Here is a 24,525-nt window from a genome sequence, read left to right on the forward strand (position 1 = left end):
ATGTCTGTTATCTTTAGTAATACGAGATGTGATCAAACAATATGGTCAATGTTTAAATACAAAAAATTTATTACAATACAGACACATTGCCACGAGTCCCCCTCAAAACACTCTCCCTCACTTCCAGCACACTTATGCCATTGTTCTTGCCACTTTCTGAAGTAGTTCTGGAAATCTTCTTTCGTGAGTGCCTTTACTTCATCCTCCATCATGACAATGCCCTGTGTCACACATCACTTCTGGTATATGGCAACTTCTGTCAAATACATCATGGTGTGTCCTCATCCACCTTATTCACGGGATCTGGCACTGTGCAACTTCTGGCTCTTCCCCAAGGTCAAAATGACCATGAAAGGAAAACATTTATGTGTAAAGATATATGTGCTCCAATGTTCACTGCAGCATTATTTACAGTGGCCAAAACACGGAAACAACCAAAGTATCCTTCAATAGATGATTGGATACAGAAGATGTGGTATACATGCAGAATGGAATACTACTCTGCCATAACAAAAGATAAAATAGTACCATTTGTGACAACATGGATGATGGATCTTGAGATTATTATGCTAAGCGAAATAAGTCAGACAGAAAAAGCCAAGAACCATATGATTTCACTGCTATGTGGGATATAAAACTGAAAGCAACAAAGGAACAAGACAAACAAATAAACAAAAACTCACAGACACAGACAACAGTTTAGTGGTTACCGAGGGTGAAGGGGGCGGGGGGATAGTAGAAGAGGGTAAAGGGGGTCAAATATATAATGATGGAAGGAGAACTGACTCTCGGTGGTGAACACACAATGTAAAATAAATTCAATTAATAACAGCAGCCTTTTCATTTAATTCCATAAAAATCATATAATTCCGAGTTGGAAGGAACCTTAGAGAGCATCTAATCCAACCCTCTAATTTTCAAATCAAGTTTCACAAAATTAAAGTATGTTTTTTGATAGTCTTTTATTTTTCAGTTACAATTGACGTACACTATTATATTAGTGTCAGGTGTACAACATAGTGATTACACATTTATGTAACTTACAAAGTGATCACCCCAATACATCTAGTACCCACCTGGCACCATACATAGTTATTACCATATTATTCACTATATTCCCTATGCTGTACTTTACTTCCCTGTGACTATTTTGTAACTGCCAATTTGTACTTCTTAATCCCTTCCCCTTTCTCACCCAGCCCCCTAATTCCCCCCCCCCAATCTGGCAACTGTCAGTTTGTTCCCTGTATGTATGAGTTTGTTTCTGTTTTGTTTGTTTGTTTATTCTGTTCTTTAGATTCCACATATAAATGAGATCATATGGTATTTGTGGTATTTGTCTGACTTACTTCACTCAGCATAATACCCTCTAGGTCCATCTGTGTTGTTGCAAATGGTAAGATTTCATTCTTTTTTATGGCTAAGTAATATTCTGTTGTATATATGTACCACCTCTTCTTCGTCCAGTCTTCTATTGATGGGCACTTAGGTTGCTTCCATATCTTGGCTATTGTAAATAGTGCTGCAGTGAACATAGGGGTGCAGATATCTTTTCATTTTCATTTTTGTTTTCTTTGGATAAGTTTCTGTTATAAAATTTGACAATCTTTTTAATACATTGTTGAATTCAGTTTACTTATATTTTGTTGAGAATTTTTGCATCTATGTTCATCAGGGATATTTGTAATTTTTTTCTGTAGTGTGTTTGGCTTTCATATCAGGATGATGCTGGCCTTGTAAAATGAGTCTGGAAGCATTTCTTCCTCTTCAAATTTTTGGAATACTTTGAGAAGGATAGGTATTAATTCTCATTAAATGTTTGGTAGAGTTCACTTGTGAAGCTGTCTGATTTTGGACTTGTGTCTGTTGTTTTTTTTTTTTTATTGTTAAGATTCAATTTCATTACTAGTAATTGGTCTGTTGAGATTTTCTGTTTCTTTGATTCAGTCTTGGAAGATAGTGTGTTTCTGGTAATTTACCCATTCGTTCTAGGCAGAATATTTTCAAGGCTAGTTGAAAGCTTTGTAGATAGCTCTATTTTGTAAGCTAATCCAACAAGCATTGAAATCTAACACCCTAGCCATATTGCAAACACTGTGGTATGTACCACGGGAGACACAAGGATAAAAAAGCTGTCCCTAATCTTAAGAAATTTACCATGTAATAGGAAAGACAAAACGTGTGTAAATTACTGTAGTATGAGAAAGACTGTGAAGTGTTAAAAGATATCTTGTTTCTAAACATATATGTGTGAGCCAGAACAATAAGAAAAATAATCAGTTGTGTAAAATCAACTATTAAATTGTAAAGCAAAAATGTATACATATGGAAAGCAAGTGGGATATGATTAATTAACTGTGTAATATACTTTGCTTGCAAATGGTAGAGTAACAGATCACATAGTACTGTATTAGCAAATGATAGTAAGAAGGCTGATATACTGTCTAAGTCAGATTTTTAAAGATCTGAATTTCTGGAATGACTAACAGATGGCTTGGTATCATCTTTAACTAGGCTCTCCAGACATGGCCGCTGATAGAAAAGAGGACATGTTGGCATGGTCATGCAGGAGGAGGACTCCACACAGACCCGAAAGAAGGGGTAAGAGCCAATAACAAGTAACTGGAGATTCTTATAAATGACTGTACTTGCGTAGAAGGTATATCAGAGATGATATATCAGATATATTTTGAATTCAAAATATTATAATATTATAATATTCCAGACTCTTTTGATTGACTCGTGTAACTGCAGATTTTCTAATACAAAACCATGTGGATTGATCATGGTTATTTAGATGAGATTTTTTTCTGGCTTAAAACAAACAAAAAAATTATGATTGACTAAAAAAGAAAAAAATTAGTTATCAACCTAAACATTTTAGTTCTTTATTTAAAATAGCATTGGTTGAGGATACTTGTTATATAAGTAAGCCTTATAAATAAATAGGTAGATTAGATTTAGCACTTACAAGTAATTTGTATGCATGTGGGTGTGTGTTTTAAGGTTATTGTTTTCCCTTCTGAACACTTAGTTTAGAAAGATCCTGGAATGTCCCCTAGTTTCATGGTAAATCCTCCATCCACCTGATCCATTTATTTTACTATCCATATTCTTTATCATTATTGTTATCATCATACAGACAGGCTAATCAGTAGAGCCACTGAAATGAAAAGATTTAATTGTATTATTATACTTTTTCTGAGTGAGTGAAAATGTTGTTGGAACACTGTTAGACAATTCTCCATCTGGCACTTTCTCTGTGCTTGTCTTTATTTTCTTCCTCCTACTTGACCCAACCAGTTTATATGTGGTATCTCTAAGTAGAAATGATATTTTTAGAGTTATTGGCAAGGGAACAAATATGTTTGGTTTTTTTTCCCCCTTCTTCCGCCTCCCCCTATACCGCTCCGGTTCAAGCCGTTGTTTCTCAGTCTAGTTGTGTAGGACACAGCTCCCTGGCCCATGCTGGTATTAGGAGCCTTGTGCTCCCCCGGCTGAGGTAGTTTGTTGTCGGTCAGCTGCTCATGGCAGCTCTCGCCAGCTGCTGGCCTCTCACGCTGGCTGCCAGCCACTCACACTGGCCACCCGCTGCTCATGGTGGCACACAGTAGCACAGCAGCCCGCGGCAGCTCACACTGACCTCTCCCAGCTCCAGGGAGAGCCGTTGTTCACAATCTTAGCTGTAGAGGGCACAGCTCACTGGCCCATGCGGGAATCGAATCGGTGACCTCAGCGTTAGGAGCACGGAGCTCCAACCACCTGAGCCACTGGGCCAGCCCTAAGGGAACAAATTTTATGTAAAAGTGCTCTCTAAATTGTGGAGAGATTAAATGTTAGTTATTTTATTGGTGGGAGGCGATTGGTAAGAAAACCTTTGCAGTGTTTTTCTCCCTGTTTCTTTGATCCCCAGATTAGCTCCTTTTTTTTCACAGCACTGAAAACATATCACTGTCATATTTCTGTCCCATTTTTTGTATATTACTACTCTTCATAGCTGTCTTTAGATAAAGCAAAATATTAGACAAAATTTTAAAAAGTTAGTACACATACTGAGATTTGTTTATTCATGTATTATTCTTGGCATGATATTTGCCAGTTTCCAGGATTGTCTGTCACCAAGGTGTCTTGATACTTGCAAATAATTCTCTAAACACAGCAAAAATATGTTGACTGATAAAGGAAAAGCAGTCACTTCTCTTAGGCTCAAGCTATATGAAGTTCAAGATAGTTTCTTTATTCTCCTGTCAAATTGAACTAAGCAAAAATCATTGTAATACTTTATGTTTGGTCTCTTCTTTATCCTTTTTGCCCTGCCTTCTCAGTGTTACTTTAGCCTCCCTAGCTAAAAGGGATTATGGACTAACAGCTTTCAGGCCACACCAGAAAAGAGGCAGAATGGAGTTCTTCTAGTAGTAAGAGCCTGACCTACATTTCAATCTCAGCTCTACCACTTCCTAGTGGAATGACCTTGAGCAAGTTACTTAATCTCTGGGTGTATCAGTTTCTTCATCTGTAAAATGGGGATGATAATCATACCAAAGGGAATTTAAATGACTTCCCACGGGGTACGGCTCTTAAATAGTTCCTGCTCTGTAGTAGGTGTTCAGTAAACATTCACTGCTCTTACTCTACTGTGAGATTGTGAATCCCGTCCTCCACCATTATCCATTCATTTAGAAAGCATGTGTGGAATCCAGGCTTTGTGCAGACCTCGATGTTAAATACTGTAGCTACAGTAATGAACAAGAGCTCTTGTTTCATTCCGTGCTTGACTACCTTTTCTGGCAAGAGAGATGAAGTTACTGACCTGAGAAGCAAAATGTGTATTCAACTTATCAATATACAGATGGCAGTAACATCTGAACAATCTACCCAGCGAGCTGCTCCAGATGTGTTCAGATGTTTTTGGTCATTTTGGTGCCCTGACCACGTGGTTATTAGCCCTTCCAGCTTTGAGTGGCCGCCTCCATCTGTCGAGTCCCCCTGTTTAAATTGAACACAGTGCAGTTTGTGGCTTTCCACTCCCACATACACGTCAAGTGCTTCCGTTTTATAGATGTGTTTGCTTTTGGTCCACCGCGCTCTGATTGTATCCAAGCAGATACTCCTTTCATTAGTTTTCTTATCTGCCAGGCCTCATATGAAACTGTATGTTAATACCAGATAAATAAATATTTAAAAATCTGTCAAAAATTGTGAAGACTTAATAAATCAAGTATTAGATATACCTCCTGGATATTAATAATTTGTCCTGAGGTGTTTAAGAATAGATGCATTTATTAATTGAATAAATATTTATTGAACGTTGTTTCTGGTATCAGTGAAGTTTCTTTCTCAGGCACCTGCTTTATTCTTTTGCTTCACTTGCTTTTCAGTCACTTTCTTCTATTTGTCAGCTTTCTGATATTTCCAAACTAATTTCTAGGGGAAGAAATACAATACAGTTTTGTTATCATAAACGTGAGCCAATTTGAATTTCTTTTATTATTACCCTTGTGTTTTCTTTCAGACTCTGATTGCTTTCTTTTATTACGGCTAGCTAATTGCAGTATATAGTTAAGGCCTTTCTAAAAATGGTTATTCCTGGTAGCCGGTTAGCTCAGTTGGTTGGAGTGTGGTGCTGGTAGCACCAAGGTTGCCCGTTTGATCCCTGCAAGGGCCACTGTGAGCTGTGCCCTCCTTTAAAAAAAAAAAAGTTATTCCTCAGACTAACACTACTAGTTTTATGTTTGATGGGGCTTCAAATGTCAGTTCCATGTTTTAAATTTAGCCAACAAAGCCACACTGTATATGTTGCAAGCAGAAGAGGACACTAGATTCACTTCGACTTTGACGGGCATTTCTATGGTGTTCAATTTTAGAGAGTTTTTTAAATTAATTTTTATTGGGGCATATTGGGGAACAGTGTGCATTTCCCAGGGCCCATCATCTCCAAGTCATTGTCCTTCAGTCTAGTGCTATAGGGTGCAGCTCAGCTCCAAGTCCAGTTGCCGATTTCAATCTTTAATTGCAGGGGGCGCAGCCCACCATCCCATGTGGGAATTGAACTGGCAACCTTGTTGGTGAGAGCTTGTGCTCTAACCAAGTGAGCTATCTGGCCGCTCCTCCAGAAACTCAGCGTCGGCTCATTGTCCTTCAATCTCGCTGTGGAGGGCACAGCTCAGCTCCAAGTCCAGTCACCGGTTTCAATCTTTAGCTGCAGGGGGCGCAGCCCACCATCCCATGCAGGAATTGAACTGGCAACCTTGTTGAGAGCTCGGGCTCTAACCAAGTGAACTATCCGGCCGCCCCTTAGAGAGCTTTTTTTTTGTCATGATATAATCAGCCTAGTTCTGTTTTTAAAATAACTTTTCACTTTTATTTACAGTGAAAATGATAAACAGAAAAGTTAAAGAATTTCATGTTTTCTGTTTATGTGTAAGCAAGGCTTAAAGAAAAACTGTTATATCAACAGTTGGTTCTTTCAGGAATTTTGACCCTTGAGAAAGAATTTCCTTTCTTCAAATTACTGGTTTTTTTCCTATATTATAATATAATTACTCTTTATACATTCCCACCCTTTCTTTAAGAATGAGATCTTAAAATAGGTGTCCGAGCTTTTTGTGTTGCTTAGTTTGAAATGAAAAGATTAGTTGATGTGAAAGTGATGTCTAATTCAGTCTCAACTTTGGGGCTGGTCTCTTTTCAGCTTTAGGTAACCCTTTTGTCTTTCAGGATTACCAGTGGGTGTCCAGTATGAATGACCTGTGGTGATTTTGAAAGGTGATATATTGTCTTTCAGGATCTGAATTGAGGCCTTCAGTTTTATTTCATTCTTGTGCAGCAGAAATAAATAGGTTTAAAATTCTTTTAAAATGTGCCTCAGCCTCTGAAATGCCTCTTCAATTTGGCCTCTACTTTAAAAAAAAAACACAACACATTATTTTTCAAACGTTATAATATATCTAAACTATAACCAAAGTCATGTACTTTACAGCTTAATGGATCCATAATGCATGATTACACAACTTCAGAACCCATTTCGTTAAATGAAGTGGTGACATTTTATGCATTATTAAGTCAATGCATTAGAATAATTTTCTTGCTCTCAGCTATAACTTCTCTGTGTTCTTATTGAGCAAATATGAGGCTGTGTTGTGGAAGGTTTGGACAGAAGAAAGTGTTTCTAAAGATGTGTGGAAACAACCTTTTTGCCATTATTTCATCAAGAAAAATAAAACAGCCAAACCTGTGAAATGGGAAAGTGGTTGAAATACCCCAGATTGTGTTACAATGTATTAAATTACACTTATTTAGCAATAGTTGGATTGAAATGGTGAATTTTAAAATTACAGCCTTATTCCCTTTTCAAAAATACCTTTCCAGTTAGGACTGTGTGTGTGAGTGTGTGTGTGTATAAAATCATTAAGAACTATACTTTTAGCATTTCATGTTTTTGCCATCTTATGTAATTAAAGCAGCTTAGGACAGTGGTCGTGTTTTCAGAACAATATGAACACTTTTATTTCTGTTATCTTTACTCAATAAACTGAGAGACTACGAAAAGAGTTTGCTGAGCCTTGCGGGGAATAACCATGATATAAAACTATCCTGTATTATATGTTGTGTTGTCCTGGGTTTCTGATATGTTGACAGTTTCCCCCCATTCCTGGCTGTGCAAATCTACTTGAAAGTATGTGACTTTCCACCCTCAAAATGAATTACATTTTTTCTTATTATATGTGAGCTACAAAAAATAAAAGCAAGCAAAAAGAATGTAAAACATCATCCGTGATTCAATCTAGTCACAGCTACTGATGTTAACACTTTACAGACACATTTGTAAACTCATACACATATCACATTTTTTTCCATGAAAAATAACTTTTTTACTCTGCTTTTTTCACTTCCATGTGTCTGTGTCACCACAATATTCAGACATATTTCTGAATGACTGTATTTTGTTGTATGCATTCACTGTAGTTTGTTTACATGGTTCTCTATTGTTGATCATTTAGGCGATTTCCATTTTTTTTCCTATTAAAACAGCATGGGAATAAATATCCTAATAGGTAAAATTTTTGTTTCTTTATTCAGCAAGTGTTTGTTGAATACCTAATGTATGCCAGCCACTGTCTTTGGTACTGGATTCCAACAGGGAGCACAAAACAGAAAGTTACTACTCATGTGGAATTGAAATTCTAGCAAGAGAGCAGACAGTAATCAAATAAGCACATTGCCAGATATGTAGTTTATAACTGAAATGGATACTCTGAAACAAAGGAATACTGTTGTGTGAGAAAATACAGCCAAGGACCCTCACTGGGATTAGGGAAGACCTCTTGAGGAAGTGCTGCTGAGCTGGAGAGAGGCATTGTTCCCACAGAGGGAACAGTGTCGTGCAAAGGCCCTTGTGCAGGGGGATTACTATATATTTCAGAAATGGAAAGAAAGCCAGTGTGGCACGACCACTGAAAGTCGTGGTACACGACATGGCTAGAGAGGTAGTCGGGGCCAGGCCAGGCTACAGACTTGGATCTTGACCCTAAGAGTCGTAGGATGCCTTTGAAGGGTTGTAAGCCAGCAGTAATATCTGATTGCAGAGTGAACTAACTGGACAGGGAACAGAGTAGGTGCAGGAAGATCAGATAGGAGTTTGTTGCAGTGGTGTAGGTAAGAAATGATAGCTTAGATTAAGTTGGTGGTGGACATCGAAGTAGACAGGTTCAAGAGATTTCTAAGAAGGAAAATGGATTCAACTTTGGGACATATTCTTAAGTTTCCAGAAATGGCATTCTCAGGGCAAAAAGCTGAATTATTTTAAAAGCTTATGGTAGATATCAAATTGCTTTCCAGAAAGATTGTCTCAGTGTAGTCTCCCATTAACAGTGTACTAGAGTGCTCATTTCCCTACACCTTCACTAACAATGAGCATTAAACGTTTTTGTTTTTTTCCTTTTAATACCTTTTTCAGAAATTGAGTAAATACTTCAATTTTTAAAATGGGGATTATTTTACTAACTATAATAATATAGTAGTTTTGGAATACAGTTGTCCCTCTTATCTTCAGTTTCACTTTCTGTGGTTTAAGTTACCTTCAGTCAACTATGGTCTGAAAATATTAAATGTAAAATTCCAGAAATAAACAATTCATAACTTTTAAACTGTGCGCCATTCTGAGTAGTGTGGTGAAAACTCATACCTTTCTGCCCCAGATGTGACTCATCCCTTTGTGCAGAGTCTCCAGGCTGTATATCCTCCCCGCCCATTAGTCAGTTAGTAGCCGTCTGGGTCATCAGATCAATTGTTATGGTATCACCGTGCTTGTGTTCAGTCACCCTTATTTTACTCTTTAATGGCCCAAAGCCATTCACATAATTTATTACACTATGTTGTTAGAATTGTTGTATTTTATTATCAATGATTATTGTTAATCTCTTAGTGTGCCTGATTTATAACTTAAACTTTATCATAGGTATGTATGTACAGGAAGAAACAGTCTATATAGGGTTCAGTACTATCTGCGGTTTCAGGCATCCACTGGGGATCTTGGAACGTGTCCCCTGTTGAGAAGGGGGGACCACTGTATATATATATTGATTTTCTTGTTTGGGCTTTAGAAAGTGTAGTTTTGATTCTTAATATTATGCTTCTAAAGCTGAAACTAAAACACAAATAATTTAATGAGAGCGTTACCTCAGGAACATGGATGAAAGAAACTGTTAAACATGAACAGTTAAACACAAAACTGTTAAACACAAACTGTTAAACAGACACATGTTAAACACAAAATTAAACATGACTGTATTGTGACTCTGTTCTATCACGAGCTTGGACTTAGGGCTTCAAACTGTTTTTAATAAGTATACTCATAAAGAGCCCAAAAGTAGTATATGAAAATTTTTGACCACAAAGATGAAAATACAGAAATGTTTTTAAATTTTTATGTAATGTTTTGATGCTTAATAGGTAAAGAGTAAATGACCGTACATGCCCCCTCACCTCCACTTGATAACTTTTTGGCGCTGAAAGTAAGACATTAAGAGAAATTAGTAACTTTTTAAAAGCAATTGAAATAGTTTCTTCTCCCCAAAATAGTTTGTTTGAAAGATATTGACCTTAGATGCACAATGAAAGTTATGTTTGTAATGTCTATAATTTTTCTTAAATAGGTACATCATTCTACATTATTGAAATACAGTTACATTTGAAATGACATGTTACTCACTGCTTTGTTTTCTCTCAACAGTTAAAAGATGTTGATACTCAGAAAATCATCAAAGCAATGCTTTCTTATGTGTGGCCCAGAGACAGGCCAGATCTACGAGCTAGGGTGGCCATTTCCCTGGGATTTTTGGGTGGCGCAAAGGTAAGAGTATTGTTGATGTAAGAAACACTGTGGCATTTTCTAGTAATGAAACTTGGACATTGTCACCTTTTAGGACCCTTATTTACATGACTCTTCTGCAGCCAGCAGAGATTCTATGGTAATGGCTGATTTATCTGTGGATCAGACTTAAAACAGCCTTGACTTTGTGGAACTCACTCCTGAAACCAGAGTGAGATGCGGGATCATTTATTGTAACACAGCACAAGGAACTTTCTAAAAAGAGACCCTCAGAGCCCTGTCGGCTCTTATTTAATACATATCTCTAGTAAGCCTGGCTCTCAGTTCCCAGTAAATTGAAAAGGATGGAGACATTTTAGGCACATTGATAGTCATAAGTGGGAAACAACAGTGAGACATCAAGGGAAAAAAAGGAGGACACAAAACCAACCCCCAAAGCTGGGCATGTTCGTACCATTCAGCAGTGTGTGTATGCTGGAGTTGCAGCTTTGCTTGTTTGTAACACGGGGCTCATGTGGGTGAATTCCTCCCAGACATAGGTAACCCTGGAGAGGCTGTTCTTGGACACCACTTTCTTCTGGTTGCCTGACCTGGTTGCCTGACCTTGATAAGTCTTGCAAGTGCCCGACTGTATAGCTTCCCTGCAGAACAGATACCCTCTTGTCCCCACAGTAGTAATTTGTGATGATGTAGCCACAACTGCTGATGGCCCGACTTACTCCCTAAGGTTTGATACTTGTGATTCAGAGAGGGAAATAAAAAAAAAATTGGTTAAAAAACACTTTTTAAAATAAAACAATGCTACCTGAAGCCTTTGAATTGGGAAGTATGATTGCTATCCTAGAGTACTTTTTTAAATTAAAAGACTTTATTTTAGAGACATCTTAGGCTTACAGAAAAATTAAGCAGGGAGTACAGAAAGTTCCTATATACTATGTTTCCCTGAAAATAAGCCCCAGTTAAGCTCGTCAGCCAGACAGACGCATTTAGTACGTTATGACGATGTTCCAGAAGAAGATGACATGACTGTATTTGAATAAATGTAGATTGTTGTACATGAAAAATAAGACATCCCCTGAAAATACGCACTAATACATCTTTTGGAGCAAAAATTAATATAAGACCCGGTCTTATTTTTGGGGAAATAAGGTATAAGACCCGGTCTTATTTTCGGGGAAAAACAATATCCCTCCCACCAAAAATCACACTCAATTTTTTTCTATTACTAACGTCTTGCGTTAGTGTACTACATTTGTCACAATCGATGAGCCAATTATAAAATAAAATACATTCTTATTAACTGAGTTTGGAAGCGGAGGCCAAACGAGTCCAGGGCTCATGCTGCCTGTGCCGCTCAGCCAATAGACCGACACAGGAGTTGGTTGGGTCATAGAATAAGCGTTTATTATCAGAGCACCAGTGGTCTGAGAAGACAGCGGGTTAACACCTCCAAAAACTGCCTTCCATTTTCAGACCAGCTTGGGGTATTTAAGGGGAAATGTGGGCATTCCTCCTGAGGCTACGTGACAGTTCCAGGGATATGCATGGAGCCTTCCCTCTGGCGATGTGGCTCTCTAGTGGTCATCAACCCAGGAGCAGTAATGACAGTAACCTGGAAAGAATGTTAGGCCATAAAGATTGTAATCGGCAAGCAGGGGGGTGGTGGGGGGGCACTGTGACTAGTAAGCAAGCATAGGTTTCAGGGTAATTATCTAAAGCAGGGAACTGGGACAGGGGACATGCTAAACTCAGGGACATTGCAAGCCCAAACCACAGGGAGGGGGTTGATCATCTGTTAAGCTCTAGGGCAATGAGAGGCGAGGCCTCTTTTGTGGGGGTCACAAACGGGCCCTGTTTTAAGTTCATAATTTACATTAACATTCACTCTTTGTGTTGTAGTTTATATGGCTTTGACAACCAGTGACCAATTGACTTGTCCATACTTTTGCTTTTTCTGTAACGTCCTGTAGTGGGAATCACACAGGATATAGCCCTTTCAGACTGCCTTCTTTCACTTAGTAATGTACACTTCAGAGTCATTTGTGTCTTTTTGTGACTTGATAGCTTTTTTTTTGTGTTTTGTTTTGTTTTGCTGAAAAATATTCCCTTGTATGGATGCACCATGGGATGTTTATCCATTCACTTGTTGAAAGACATCTTGGTTGCTTCCAGATTTTGGCAATTATAAATAAAGTGTAGTAAATATTGTGTGCATGGTTTTGTGTAACAAATTTTCAACTCATTTGTGTAATTACCAAGGAGTGCAATTGCCAGATTATATGGTAAGACTATATTTACTTTTGTGAGAAACTGCTGAACTGTCTTCCAATTGGTGGTTAGGATGCAGAGGAATTGGTGGGAATGTAAAATGGCAATGCCACTCTGAAAGCGTATGGCAGTTTCTTAAAAAGTTCAGTGTACACTTTCCATGTGACTTCGCCATTGCTCTCTTGGGCATTTATCTCAAAGAAATGACAAGTTATGAGCATCTGTATGAAAATGTTCATAACACCTCTATTTGTAATAGCCCCAAACTAGAAACAACCAAAATGTCCTTCCGGGGTAAATAGTTGAAAAATTCTGTGCCATCCTCAGAGAACCTTAAGGGCATTATGTTGAGAGCCAGTCTCAGAAGGCTACCTACTGTATGATTTCATGTATATAATATTCTCAAAATGACTCAACTATAGAGATCAAGAACAGATGAGTGGTTGCCAGGGAACAGGGAATGAGGTGAGGCAAGGTGGGATGGGAGTGAATATAAAAGAGGGTTCTTTTGTGGTGATGGAATAGTTTTGTGTCTTGATGATGGCAATATTATATGGATCTGAACATGGGATAGCATTGCATAGAACCGTGTATATGACACACACACACACACACACACACACACACACGTTTAGAAATGGTGAAAACTGAATGAGTCCTGTAGTCTAGTCAACAGTATGTGCCAATGTACATTTCTGGTTTTAATATTGCCCTACAGCTATATAAGATATCACCTTTACGAGATGCTGAGTGAAGGGTTATGGGTCTCTTGTTACTACTTTTGCACCTTTCTGTGTGTCTGTAATTATTCAAAATGGAAAGTTTTTAAAACTTCACATTTATCTGAGATGGTTTAAGTCTAGTTCTGCTGAAGTCAGAATATTAGGGAAAACCAGTATTAGCCATTCCCCATCTCCCACATGTCACAAGGCCAATGAAACCCACACGTCTGTACTAACAAAAACATCCACACATATACAGTCATTTCCATTTCTTTTGTGGTTTTTATTCTTCCCCTTTTTAAATTTACTTTTACAGGAAAACTGACAGTAACCAACACTATGTGTATTAGAAAGTGTATTAGAATGCAGGTCAGGGGGCGTGGCCTTATTATACGCAAAGCCTGGAATCTGCTCGAATGTATTTCAGTTACGACTGTAGCTGGTTTAAACAGCACATTTGAGAGCATCCATTTTAGGTTGTGAAAGTAGTGAAATATATGCCTTATATGCTGCTGATATGTATGGCTACGGTGTACTAGAAAACATTCTGCCTTTCAAGTCAGAACAGACCTGGATTTGAATCCCAGCTCTGCTGCTTACCAGACCCAAGTTTCCTCAATTGTAGGGCTAATACCCATTTCAGAGAATTGTTATTTCATTCAGTTCTGATTCAACCATCTGTAAAAGGTGCACCATCCCTGACTCATACAGCTGTTGTTCAGAAATGTTTGTTTTGCCATAAGAGTTTCACTGAGTTTTAGAGGCAATATATTCATGCACGTGTACCTACAGACAAAGTGAGTGATAAATACATAAGAATGATAAATACTCAGGTATAACATACAAAAAGGAGGAGTTGGGAAATGCAGTGTGTGATATGGGCTGTGGTTTTTAGGGAAGGCATCAAGAATGCAATGGGATTCCAAGTGGGCTGTGAAGACTGGAGAGGTGGAGAGGTCAATGGGGTGGGGGTGGGGGATCATTATAAGCAGAAACAAGAGCCTGAGGCTAGATGCTTATACGGAGTCACAACCGAGAGTTAATACTTATTGAAACCTGCTATTCTATTAGATTATGTTTTAAGTTAGAAACCTTACAAGTGTTACATTCTTAAAAGTATCCCAACACCTGCTGTGTATTGTAATGATACTGCTTGCTTGCTAAGACACTTGCTTCCCTTCCGTGTAAATCTTGCATTACATAGCTCCTGGGTCGTGGTAAGCTGAGGCTTGGTGACAGTGAATTCTTTATGTTTAACAGAGATGAAAGACATAATAATGGAACATTATTTCAGTGTTTTTCTTAAGCCTTCTACAATTGTTTTCACATGTTATTAATGTATATGAATTTAATTTCTTCAAAGAAAACTAGCAGTCTGACCAACTTCCTGTTCCTAAATGATGGCTGATGTTCTTGATACTCTAACTTTGCAGAGAAATCTGAGTGATTGAATATTTGCCTTGAAATATGTGAAAGCATTATACCCCCAATTTTCATATTTTTCAGGTATTCTCATGGAGAAATAGGTTGGTTTTTGAAAGTTACTTTGGTTGTCAGTGGGTTTTATTTTGTAAGGTATTGGAGAAAGTAATCTTTTGTGGGGCAAATGGATCTAGCAGTGTTGTTTGTTTTTCCAATGGTGAATCAGGCACAGATACTTATAATTGATTTGCTTTTGAAATCCCTTTCGCTAAATAGTTTCAGTTTTACCATTATTGTGATGAACGAATAATTTTACACTTATTGAATACCTATTGTATTCAAAGCATGGTACTCAACATGGGTAGGATGAAAAGAGGAATATGATACAGACTATCAAGGAACTAGTAGAAAAGCAAAATACGTGTATATACACCAGTAACTATAATCTAAGGCAGTTTGCTCTAAGTGCCATGAGCTCTGTGGGATAGCAGATAATGGAGGCAGGAGAATTTGACTAATGCACGTAGCTTGTAAATGCATATTAACATGGCAGTCAGTGTGAGGTGGGAATCCTGAAACAGCAGCTCTTCCAATGCCGACGATTTTATCTTTAGAAACTGGGAGAATCATTCTACTAGCAGTAAATGGTTAATATTGAAGCATTCCCTTCAATACTCGTTTAAGGTAAATATTTGTGCTTTGATAAAGAAATGTTTTTACACACGATGGGTAATTGCTGCTTTTGTGTTTTCAGGCCATGAACATTGTAGTTCCCTTCATGTTTAAGTATGCTGTAGACAGCCTCAACCAGATGTCGGGAAACATGCTGAACCTGAGTGATGCACCAAATACAGTTGCAACCATGGCAACGGCAGTTCTGATTGGCTGTATGTGTGATTCTTTAATCTGTCTACAGGTGTTGACTTTCTTCAAGAGGGTTTCATTGTATTTGAGCAGATGACCTTTTCACTACAAACACAACTTAGCATTTTGGATATTTATTGTTTTATGTGAGATTTTCTTTTGATATGTGGTTTAAAAAAATTCTTTATATGATATGCTTTCCAAAAATTCTGTTAATTGCAGTCTCATTTTCCAAGTTCTACAAAACAATAACATGAAATAAGACATTAAGTTTTTAACAACCACTTCTAATAGTTAGGCTCCTTATAAGATACCTTTTCAATAAGGCTATTTATTTTCTTGCTGTTGTTAGTTGTTAAGTAGGAAATAGCTAAACAATGTTATATGTGCATTGATGCTTTATTAAATCACATTCAATAGCTATGACCCAAATGTACAGTTTGTAAAGAAGAGGATATGATGATTTGTGCCCCCATGCATTAGAAAGGATAGTTTATGATGCTCAGGAGACTTGAATAGGGCTGTGCGTTAGTCAATGCACTTGCTTTTGGAACCTATGGGGGAAAAACACTGAAAGGGATTCATTTTGCGGGAATGATCGGTACTCACTAGACTAGATGCTTTCTAGGTTTCTTTAGTGTAAGTACTCAGTGATATAGTCATTCATTGTACAGACACTTTCTGAGCCTTACCATTATTACACTCTACGAATCTAATATTTTCACACTCATTTTTTCTTTTGAATGTATTGTTAGATGGTGTATCAAGAGCCGGAGCTGCCTTTTTTAATGAAGTTCGAAATGCAGTATTTGGCAAGGTAGCCCAAAATTCAATACGAAGAATAGCCAAAAATGTCTTTCTCCATCTTCACAACCTGGATCTGGCTTTTCACCTGAGCAGACAGACAGGAGCTTTATCGAAGGCTATTGACAGAGGGACAAGGGGTATCAGTTTTGTCCTGAGTGCTTTAGTATTTAATCTTCTTCCCATTATGTTTGAGGTGACTCTTGTCAGTGGTATTTTGGTAAGTAAAACATTTTTCGTAACAACCTTTTATCTTACATTCTCATTAGTAGCTATTTACTACTTGAAGCTATTGTGGTATTGGATGTCCATGGTTTGAAAGCAAAATTCCGTGGTGCCAGAAAGGTTATTCAGTTTCTTTGATTATTTTGCCAGAAGATTCAGGGATTGTCCAAAATCTTTCTCATGTTGTTATTGTAAAGATCTGTTTGGTTCTACACCCAGATCAGTCATTTAGCTGGTGCTTGCAATTTTTTTGTTAGAGATTTTTATACGGAACTTTGGACTGGTATGGTCAGATTATCTGGTTTTCTGTTCACCATTCATAACATTTTAGGCAATTTTATGTTTTATAATTAAAGGTGGATACATGCATCTTTATTCCTTTCATGGGTCTGGTTATTATCAGCATTTGACAGTAGCACCAACGTGGCAAGTGCCGTTTGGCTTCCTTCCCTTGTTACCTTAAAGTAGATTTTTGAAACTATTTGATATCTTATGCAGTTAATTATTCATTTATTCAGCAACATATTTTTTATTAAAGTCTTGACTGAGATGTGCTGTTGTATATTACAAACTATCTGACAAGAACAGTGACTGTTTTTCATTTTTCCCCCCATTATATATTTTGATTTTTTTTCTCCTCAAGAATTTTAGAAGCTATATATTGCATATGTATTATTTTAGTAAACATTATCATAATTTAACACGCATAAAGAACTGTGTATTTTTAAAAAGTGTTATTCAGCAACCTGTGCAGTCCTGAGTAGGACAACCATGGAATATGTACTACTGATTTAATTAACTTGCTCTTCTCCATTTTAATTTATGTTTTGGTTTTATCTAATTCTTTCACTGTTTTTGTTGTTCTTTCTTTCTTCCGTATATCCCAGGATTCTTTTGTGGTCACAGGACTTCCTTTAGCCATTCCTTTAGGCTAGGTCTGCTGAGAACAAATGCCCTTAGTTTTGTTTGAGCCTGTAGGATGTAGAATGTGGTTTGACACTTCTTTCCTTTAAGCAGTTAAATCATGTTAGTGCCACTTCCTGTAGCCTCCACGGTTTCCTATGAGAAATCTACCACTTATTTTTGCCCCTCATTTCTCCCTTTGCCTTGTCCAGTATTACAGATGCGGCGCCCAGTTTGCCTTGGTGACCCTTGGGACACTTGGAGCGTACACAGCATTCACAGTTGCCGTCACCCGGTGGAGGTAAGGTAGTCAGTCCCCTGAGCCAGCCAAGGTCCAGAAGTTAGTTATACTTTTCTAGTGGATGTTTCACACCTGTGCAAATCTTTGTGTTGCAGAACTAGATTTAGAATAGAAATGAACAAAGCGGATAATGATGCTGGTAATGCCGCCATAGACTCGCTGCTGAATTATGAAACTGTGAAGGTAATATATTTACTAGACTTTCCTCACATTACACTAAGTTTCGCTCTGCCCTTGAATGTGCTAGGTGCTGTCAGTTAGAGCTTCTGGTTCAGCTAGTACCTGCAGGTGTGATGGAATTGTAGTACTTCATGTTTTTCTTTTACACCATTTTTTTGTGGTATCATCAGAATTTTACCTTCTGAGTTAATCTATAAGTAACAAGAGTGCGGTTAGCATTTTGATTCAGAATGAACACTAAGCTGGTCAATTTTACTGCCTGTCCTACTGGGTGCCTAACATAGTGCTTTCCTTTCATGTATTTGTTCATTTTTCCATTTAACAATGTTACTGAATGCCCCTTGTGTGCAAAGCACTATGCTGAGACTTGTGATGGGGGATGATGGTTTAAAAAGAAAAAGCTTCATATTTAATCCTTGCCCTCCCAGAATTTGCTAATCTACTAGGGGAGTTGACGTCAGTGTGCAGGTGACTAGTGTATTGAAAGTCACTTTTTAAAGTGGAGTATGTCTGTGCATGAAGTCTGATGAAAAGCATACTGATCACTTAAGAGAATAATTTCTAGTTACATTTGTATGTAGTTACTATTTTTGTATATTTTGTAGTATTTTAATAATGAAAAGTATGAAGCACAAAGGTATGATGGATTTTTGAAGACATATGAGACTGCTTCGTTGAAAAGTACCTCTACTCTGGCTATGCTGAACTTCGGTCAAAATGCTATTTTCAGTGTTGGTTTAACAGCTATAATGGTGCTGGCCAGTCAGGGAATTGTGGCAGGTAATGGATTTGTGGGTTTCATGCTATTGACGTTTTACTTTATAAATGAAGATCCATGAGAGGAATGTGTATGTTAGTCTTAATTATAGAGCGAGTTCAATGATGCGCTTTAACATCATTCTAGTACTTTCCTTTTTGTATCAGAATGTATTTTCCTCACTGTATGATGTTTTCTTCCTTCCTTTTGTTTAACACAACTTTATTGCTGGAATTACTGGTTATACATTTTGTGGGGTTCAGTCTGATTCTTTCAGGAGTAACTTCTTTTTTAGCATTTAATATTTCTAATTTCTCTTATAGACCTGAAAGGTAATGTAATTAATTTAGTGTTTAGTGCAAAGGACTAAAACTCAAGCATTCTTTTCTTTAGAATTACTAGTAACCTTTTAACGTTTCTATTAGTTTTTCATTTGCAAAACATTTAAAAAATACATAATATGGGTGCCTCTTTTTTGTTACCTGCCCACTCAGTTAGGATTCATTCATTCACTGTGACCTTAATATATGGTTTATCATATTCAATTGTGATACCCATTTGCCCCAATTGTTTAATATATACTTTAAAAAAATTTCTATTTTACGTTACAAAGAAACTACCTAGTGTCTTAGGAAGAAAGGAGAGCTTTTTAGCCTTCCATTTCTATCCTCACTTAAACCATTCTGGTTTTTTGCATATTACATATAGTGTATGGGTGGACTTTTCCATTCTACTTACCATGTATCAAGTGCCCTGTGTTCCTAAATCATGAATTAAAATGCTTTGAAATTTAAGTAGTCATAAGAGTTGCTGATTTTATATAGTTTGAACTGTATTCCAGAGTAACAGACTATAAACTTCTCTATCTTAAACTGGAAATGTTTATAATATCTAAACTATCCTTTTTTTACTTCTGCCAACTGCATATTAAGGTACCCTTACTGTTGGAGATCTAGTAATGGTGAATGGACTGCTTTTTCAGCTTTCGTTACCCCTGAACTTCCTGGGAACTGTATATAGAGAAACTAGACAAGCACTCATAGATATGAACACCTTGTTTACTCTACTCAAGGTAGACACCCGAATTAAAGTAAGTAATTGATTTAGTGCCTTTTTAAAAGCATGTGAGCTTTATCCCACTACTAGGATTATTCTAGGGGAATTTTCTTACATCACCATGTTAGCACACTGGTTTCTTTTTTGCAAGAATTGGAACTGTCAATCATGTATATTCCAAGGTCTTTATAGCTTTCACTGCTATGTTTAGAAACCTTACGTGTAGCAAAGAATATTATACCTAGAGGGTAAATTTTGTTAACTTGAATTATTTGTACTTGCACTTGATTTACTTTTGCTAATCCTGATATAAAATGTGTGGTTGCCTCTCCTCACATCCATGACCTCCTTACTCCCCTGTCTACCATCCCTCTACCTGCCGCCCCCACGCCCCGACCTCCCCCAAAGCTCAGACATGAAAGCATCCAGGATTTTTGACCTTAGCAGTGAGGGATGAAAAAATAAATCTTTGGGTTGGGCCGGTGGCTCAGGTAGTTGGAGCACCGTGCTCCTAATGCCGAGGTCGCTGGTTCGATTCCCACATGGGCCAGTGAGCTGTGCCCTCTACAGCTAAGATTGTGAACAACGGCTCTTCCTGGAGCTGATTTGCCATGAGCAGCTGGATGTCAGTGTGAGCTACCGTGTGCTGCCAGGAATGGCTGGCAGCCAGCGGGAGTGGCCGGCAGCCGGCGAGAGCTGCCGTGAGCTGCTGTGAGCGGCCGACCGACGACTGGCAACCGACTGCCTCAGCTGGGGGGAGCGCAAGGCTCACAATACCAGCCTGGGCCAGGGAGCTGTGTCCTACACAACTAGACTGAGAAACAACGGCTTGAACCAGAGTGAGGGGGGAGGCGGAAGAAGGGGAAAACAAAATCCTTAAAAGCATGCTTGGAAGTGGTCTAATTTCACTTATAAACCTCCAAGGTCCTTCCCCATTACTTTCCTTTTTCTCTCTGTGAATTAGAAAATTGGATAGCTGTACTCTAGGTGGTATATAAAGTGGCATTTTTTTCTCTTCTCTGCTAGGACAAAGTGATGGCATCTCCCCTTCAGATCACACCACAGACAGCTACGGTGGCCTTTGATAATGTGCATTTTGAATACACTGAGGGGCAGAAAGTTCTTAACGGAATATCTTTTGAAGTCCCTGCAGGAAAGAAAGTGGCCATTGTAGGAGGTAGTGGGTCAGGGTGGGTAATTTACTTATTTATAAAATTCTGCATTGATGAATGAGTCCCAATGTAATATTCTTCTTTTTATCACAATCAAATTACTACTGTGGTTTAAAATGGGGGTTCACTAATGGCAATAGGAGCTAAATAACCTTTCCTTGTTTCCAATTTCAGGAAAAGCACAATAGTGAGGCTATTGTTCCGCTTCTATGAGCCTCAGAAGGGTAACATTTACATTGCTGGTCAGAATATACAAGATGTGAGTCTGGAGAGCCTTCGGAGAGCAGTGGGAGTAGTGCCTCAGGTAATGACATGTATTCAAGGCATTAGGCCCTACAGGCCAAATTCTTTTACCAAAAAGACTATTAAAAACAAAGTGAATGGAACATCTGCATGATGGAAAGAGTTTTTAAGCCTTAGAAAGACAGCAGAACATAAAGGAAAGAGCCCAGACTGGAGTTGGAAAGAACTGGATTCTAACCCCAGCTCTAACCCTTGTAAGTTCTGTGATCTTGGGCCTCAGTTTCCTCTTCTGTAAAATAAGGGTCCCATTTCTCTTACAGGATTGAATTATTATGGATTAGAGAGAATATGTGTGAAGCATCAGGCACCATTTCCATCACATAATTGTTCAGTAAATGTAAACTATAGTCATTTTAAACAGTTTTTGACTGAATTTATAAAAAATAACAATGCAGGTTGGCTGCCTACTGCAAGTTTGTGTGCCTTGTTCCCCACTGCCCCCTCAGTCCCATACCCAGTTCTTTACCCATAGTAAGCATTTAATGAGTATTTGCTGAATGACTTTAGGGGGGAAGTAAATTCAGAGTGAGCTGAAAAGACAAGAAGGAGACAGCTTTGTAGGATGTGAATTTTTCTTATGCGGAATGCCAATAGAGAGACCTGGGAATTAGTTGCAGCCTAGAATCTGAAACAAATCCCTTGGAGACCTGTAAAAAAGGGATCAGACAGGGATGTATAGCTTATAAACGATCCTTAAGTTACCTGACACATCGTACTCTGTCCTGTCCTCCCTCTCTCTGAGAACCCCAAATGCTAGTGTGCATGAATTGAATCACCCAGGGAGAGCATTGAAATCCCCACTGTCTTTCACGTACCCCAGTTCTGCTTTAGGAGGGCAGTATGGGGCCCATAAACCTGCATTTTTGAATATGCTGCCTAGATTATTCTGATACAGATGATTCATAGACTGTATGTTGGGAAACACTGACCTAAACGGTGTATCAACTGAACCGAATTCTTGGCTGTGCCTACTTAGGACTCAGTGTCCTGATCCATCTAATGAGGTATGACTAGATTTCTGCCATTGTCTTGTGTAAAAGAAAACATTTTGTTCACTAAAGGAAAATAGGAAAGGAAAAAAAAGGTGATCATTCGCTTTGCTGGTCTTAGCAAAATCAATCAAATCAAACTGGATACCACTTTTCACTTATGAGATTGGCAAAGATTTTAAATTTCATAGCATGCAGTTTGGGCAGGGCTGTGTAAAATGGCTTTTTTTGCTGATGGAAACATACAGCTTTCCTGATGGGCAAATTGGCAATATGTATCAAGAGCCTGAAAAATATTCATACCCTTTATTCCAATAATTCTGCCTATAGGAAGTTTTAGTAAAGAAACAAACGGATGTGAACAGAGTAAATACTTCACTTTTGTAGTATTTATAATAGTAGAAGTTGGAAACAACATAAATGTCCAACAATAAGTAGAAGGTTAAATTATCATCATAGTATCAAATATAGAGCCATTTGTAAATATCCTGTTTGTAAAGAATACTGAGTATTAGGGAAAAATACTCAGGTACAAAGTTTGTTGAAAAAAAGGATACCAAAGCAAAACATAATATCCTCCCAATTTTATAAATGAATACACGTCAGGAGAGAAAAAGGATAGGAGAAACATTTTGGTTAATAGTAGTTATGGCTATCTGGTAGGATTATAGATGATTTAATTAATTTTTATTTCACCTTGGTTTTTGTATTTTCAAAGTTTCCAGTTACCATTTGTTAACTTTTTTCTGAATATAAATATTTAAAAATAAGCACTATCTCTTTATAGAACATTAACCTCATTGGGTTTAAGTACCATGTCAGTAAAAGGATATTCTGTATTAGTGGGTATATAAATGATTAAGATATTATTTGAAATAATATCTGTAACTCTGGGGCTGCAGAGGGTGTGGAGACCTGGCACCTTCATACACTGTTTGTTGGAATGTATACTTGTCAGAGCAATTTTGGAATACAGTTGGGCAATACTATCAATAGATAAACATGATTATGTTTTAACCCATCACTCTAGTTACAGGAATCCTTACAGAAATTCACGGGGGCACAAAGTCATATATACAATGCTATTTTATTCTAGCATTCTTTGTAGTAGCAAAAATTTGGATACTACGTTAATGTCCTTCAATAGAGGAATGGATAAATTAGGATGTATACTTAGTATTACATACCTGTTAAAAAGAATGAGGTAGGTTTCTGTTATTGACATACAATCTCCAGGATATGTTAAGTGAAAAAAGCAATTTGCAAAATGGTACATACAGTATGGCCCCACTTGTGTTGAAAAAAAGTGTGTGTTTAGGCTTATAAATGCATCGAAAGAAGTCGGGAATGATACACAACAAATTGTTCATGGTTAGCTCTGGAAGGGCTGAGGGGTCACGAAAGGGATTGATACCATGTTTTTCCCCTTCTGCTGTTACATCTTTATTGTTGTTGTAATTTTTATAATGAGCATAAATGTATATGTCAATGTGCTCCAGGATGCCGTTCTCTTCCATAATACCATTTACTACAACCTCTTATATGGAAACATGAATGCCTCACCTGAGGAAGTGTATGCAGTGGCAAAATTAGCTGGACTCCATGATGCAATTCTTCGCATGCCACATGGATATGACACCCAAGTAGGGGAACGAGGACTCAAACTTTCAGGTAATCAAGAGATTTTTGATGTGCCCCCCACACTTGTATACTCCCTTCAAACTCTAATTTATCAGAGCCATTTTCTAGAAGGATTACAAACCCGCTGCTCGTCCAGGTGCTTTAAACAAGGTACCCCAGTCTCCTTCCCGTCACTATGAACATACTAGAAAGAACTGTTCTCAAGTCATACGAGTCTTTTTTGTTCACTTGCAGCCGCAAACACGTGAGTGCTTAATAGTAAGTGGTGGATATATGCTCAAATCACTGTTAACTTGTTATCCATATTCTAATATTAAAGGAAAGCCAAGGTCATTATTCACCTGGGAAAGCAGGAAGAGTATGGAGAAGTAATTTGACAGTAAATAGTGTATCTCATAATTTCCTAGATTATCATGGGATGTTTTCAATACTTTACACTTCCTTGTACTTGACATGCTCAACTGCTCTGCTTCCTTTCTTTGTAATTTATTTTCTAGTAACAGTTGATGTATAATATTACAGTAGTTTCAGGTGTACAACGTAGTGGTTGGACATTTATACACCTTATGAAGTCATCATCCTGATACC

General features: G+C 37.8%; 1 protein-coding gene across 1 annotated transcript in view; it reads left to right on the forward strand.

Moving 5' to 3' along the window:
• The window catches only part of ABCB7 (ATP binding cassette subfamily B member 7), a 52,381-nt gene that overhangs the window by 18,132 nt on the left and 9,724 nt on the right, over positions 1–24,525 (forward strand). The window contains exons 2-12 of the mRNA XM_033107660.1: positions 2,515–2,601; positions 10,232–10,351; positions 15,497–15,629; positions 16,362–16,630; positions 17,751–17,839; positions 17,935–18,022; positions 18,625–18,799; positions 19,709–19,866; positions 20,859–21,022; positions 21,179–21,308; positions 23,796–23,967. Of these exons, the coding sequence (XP_032963551.1) occupies positions 2,515–2,601; positions 10,232–10,351; positions 15,497–15,629; positions 16,362–16,630; positions 17,751–17,839; positions 17,935–18,022; positions 18,625–18,799; positions 19,709–19,866; positions 20,859–21,022; positions 21,179–21,308; positions 23,796–23,967 (1,585 nt within the window). The remainder of the gene's footprint in view (positions 1–2,514; positions 2,602–10,231; positions 10,352–15,496; positions 15,630–16,361; positions 16,631–17,750; positions 17,840–17,934; positions 18,023–18,624; positions 18,800–19,708; positions 19,867–20,858; positions 21,023–21,178; positions 21,309–23,795; positions 23,968–24,525) is intronic.

Source organism: Rhinolophus ferrumequinum, chromosome X, assembly GCF_004115265.2.
Source record: "Rhinolophus ferrumequinum isolate MPI-CBG mRhiFer1 chromosome X, mRhiFer1_v1.p, whole genome shotgun sequence".
NCBI classification, from domain to species: Eukaryota; Metazoa; Chordata; class Mammalia; order Chiroptera; family Rhinolophidae; genus Rhinolophus; species Rhinolophus ferrumequinum.